A 2,530-nucleotide genomic window follows, 5' to 3' on the forward strand; every position below is an offset into this window, starting at 1 on the left:
ATACAGTAATAAATACAATAGAAATAACCTAGAAAACTACATTATCACAGTTAAAGATCAGCTACTTGACTGGAATGCAAGCCAATTTTTAGCTGTTGAGACTGTTAACTTTTAGGACTTGTCAGTATAAAAAGAACACCCTACTATTAGGTCAAATGGGATAATTATTAGGATAAGTGGAAATTTTACTGAGTGACTTTTATGTAAACTAATCCATGTATTATTTATTGGACACTTTAGGTACAGTAGGGATTATTATCTGATGTTTAGTTATCAAATTTACTAAAATAATAAATACATGTAATTTGGTGCTACTCAGCTCTCACAATTTAACAAGTCTGTAGAATGTAATGATTTCCTTCCATAACTGTCTAGAGGGCATCCCAGTCTACTGGAAATTAGTGCAGTCATAAGATGTCAGTTATTTGATCTCTGTTCACCAGTGGGATCAAATTCATGTGTCTTATAGATAAATTTAATTAAAATTTTTGATATGTTGTGATTAACTAGAGTACGCTCCTAAGACTAGATGAAATAGAGAATCAAAATCATTTAATAAGCAAAGGAAAGAGTGAGAAAAGGGTAAGAAATTAACCAACATTGTTTTACATATTTTTCAACATTAGAGTTTGTCTTTTTACAAAGGAGAGTTTGTCAACGGGTTGGAATATCATTTAAGTGATGTCACGCATATTCTATTTCTTTTTTTTTTAAGACAGGGAGTATTTTATTTAAAATCTATCAGTGAAATGGATGGCTTGGGTCTATGACAAATCCTTCATTTTAAAGCATAAGTCAGTAACTGTATGAAAGCACACATTGCCACATACAGATTAGCTGATCAGACCACATTTTTTATGTTGGAACACAATAAACTTCCCTGTAAAAGCAGCACCTTTGTGACATTTAATTTAGTATTCCTCTCCTTCTTCCTCACGCTCTCCTTCAACAGAATCCACACTAACCTCCTCATAATCCTTCTCCAGGGCAGCCATGTCTTCACGGGCCTCAGAGAACTCCCCCTCCTCCATGCCCTCACCCACATACCAGTGCACAAAGGCACGCTTGGCATACATCAGATCAAACTTGTGATCTAGGCGGGCCCAGGCCTCAGCGATGGCTGTGGTGTTGCTCAGCATGCACACAGCTCTCTGGACCTTGGCCAGGTCTCCACCAGGTACCACAGTGGGAGGCTGGTAATTAATGCCAACCTTGAAGCCAGTGGGGCACCAGTCCACAAATTGGATGGTATGCTTGGTCTTGATGGTGGCAATGGCAGCATTGACATCTTTGGGAACCACGTCACCACGGTACAGCAGGCAGCAAGCCATGTATTTACCGTGGCGAGGGTCACATTTCACCATCTGGTTGTCTGGCTCAAAGCAGGCATTGGTGATTTCTGTTACAGAAAGCTGCTCATGGTAGGCTTTCTCAGCAGAGATGACAGGGGCATATGTGGCCAGAGGGAAGTGGATGCGAGGGTAGGGCACCAGGTTGGTCTGGAATTCTGTCAGGTCAACATTCAGGGCTCCATCAAATCTGAGGGAAGCAGTGATGGAGGACACAATTTGACCTATCAACCTATTTAGGTTAGTGTAGGTGGGGTGCTCAATGTCGAGGTTTCTACGACAGATGTCATAGATGGCCTCGTTGTCCACCATGAAGGCACAATCAGAGTGCTCCAGGGTGGTGTGGGTGGTGAGGATGGAGTTGTAGGGCTCAACCACAGCGGTGGAAACCTGGGGGGCTGGGTAGATGGAGAACTCCAGCTTGGACTTCTTTCCGTAATCAACAGAGAGCCTCTCCATCAGCAGGGAGGTGAACCCAGAGCCAGTTCCCCCGCCAAAGCTGTGGAAGACCAAGAAGCCCTGAAGACCTGTGCACTGGTCGGCCAGCTTGCGAATTCTGTCCAAGACGAGGTCGATGATCTCCTTGCCAATGGTGTAGTGGCCACGGTCATAGTTATTGGCAGCATCTTCCTTGCCTGTGATGAGCTGCTCAGGGTGGAAGAGCTGGCGGTAGGTACCAGTGCGAACCTCATCAATAACCGTGGGCTCCAGGTCTACAAACACTGCCCGGGGCACGTGCTTGCCAGCGCCTGTCTCACTGAAGAAGGTGTTGAAGGAGTCGTCTCCTCCCTCAATGGTATTGTCACTTGGCATCTGGCCGTCAGGCTGGATGCCATGTTCCAGGCAGTAGAGTTCCCAGCAGGCATTGCCGATCTGGACACGCATATTCTATTTCTTAATATAAGTTTTAAATAATGGCATAATGAAAGGTTTTAATCTAAAATTGCTAGTTTCTTAGAGATGAAAAATAATGATATCAGAACACACAACTGATCCCTAAAAGTTCTGAGCTGCACCATGATGCTTTCCTACTAAGGAGGAGAAATACAACAAGAATATCTGCTGAACTCTGAGAGCAATTTATATCTAGAGTGTAGGTAGAACAGAAAGCTCAGGGAGACACGAAAATTAGAAAACCATTATTTAAAACAAAACTATAGCAAATTATGCAATGAAAGGTT

General features: G+C 43.2%; 1 protein-coding gene across 1 annotated transcript; it reads right to left on the minus strand.

The window, feature by feature from the left end:
- Positions 1-718: 718 nt before the first annotated feature.
- On the minus strand, positions 719-2,224 carry LOC101985375 (tubulin alpha-1 chain). Its single transcript, XM_005344184.3, has one exon. The coding sequence runs from the start codon at positions 2,160-2,162 to the stop codon at positions 912-914; it is 1,251 nt and encodes a 416-aa protein (XP_005344241.2). The 5' UTR covers positions 2,163-2,224; the 3' UTR covers positions 719-911.
- Between the last annotated feature and the right edge of the window lie 306 nt (positions 2,225-2,530).

The sequence above is a fragment of the Microtus ochrogaster genome, chromosome 1, assembly GCF_000317375.1.
Source record: "Microtus ochrogaster isolate Prairie Vole_2 chromosome 1, MicOch1.0, whole genome shotgun sequence".
In the NCBI taxonomy this organism is placed as follows: Eukaryota; Metazoa; Chordata; class Mammalia; order Rodentia; family Cricetidae; genus Microtus; species Microtus ochrogaster.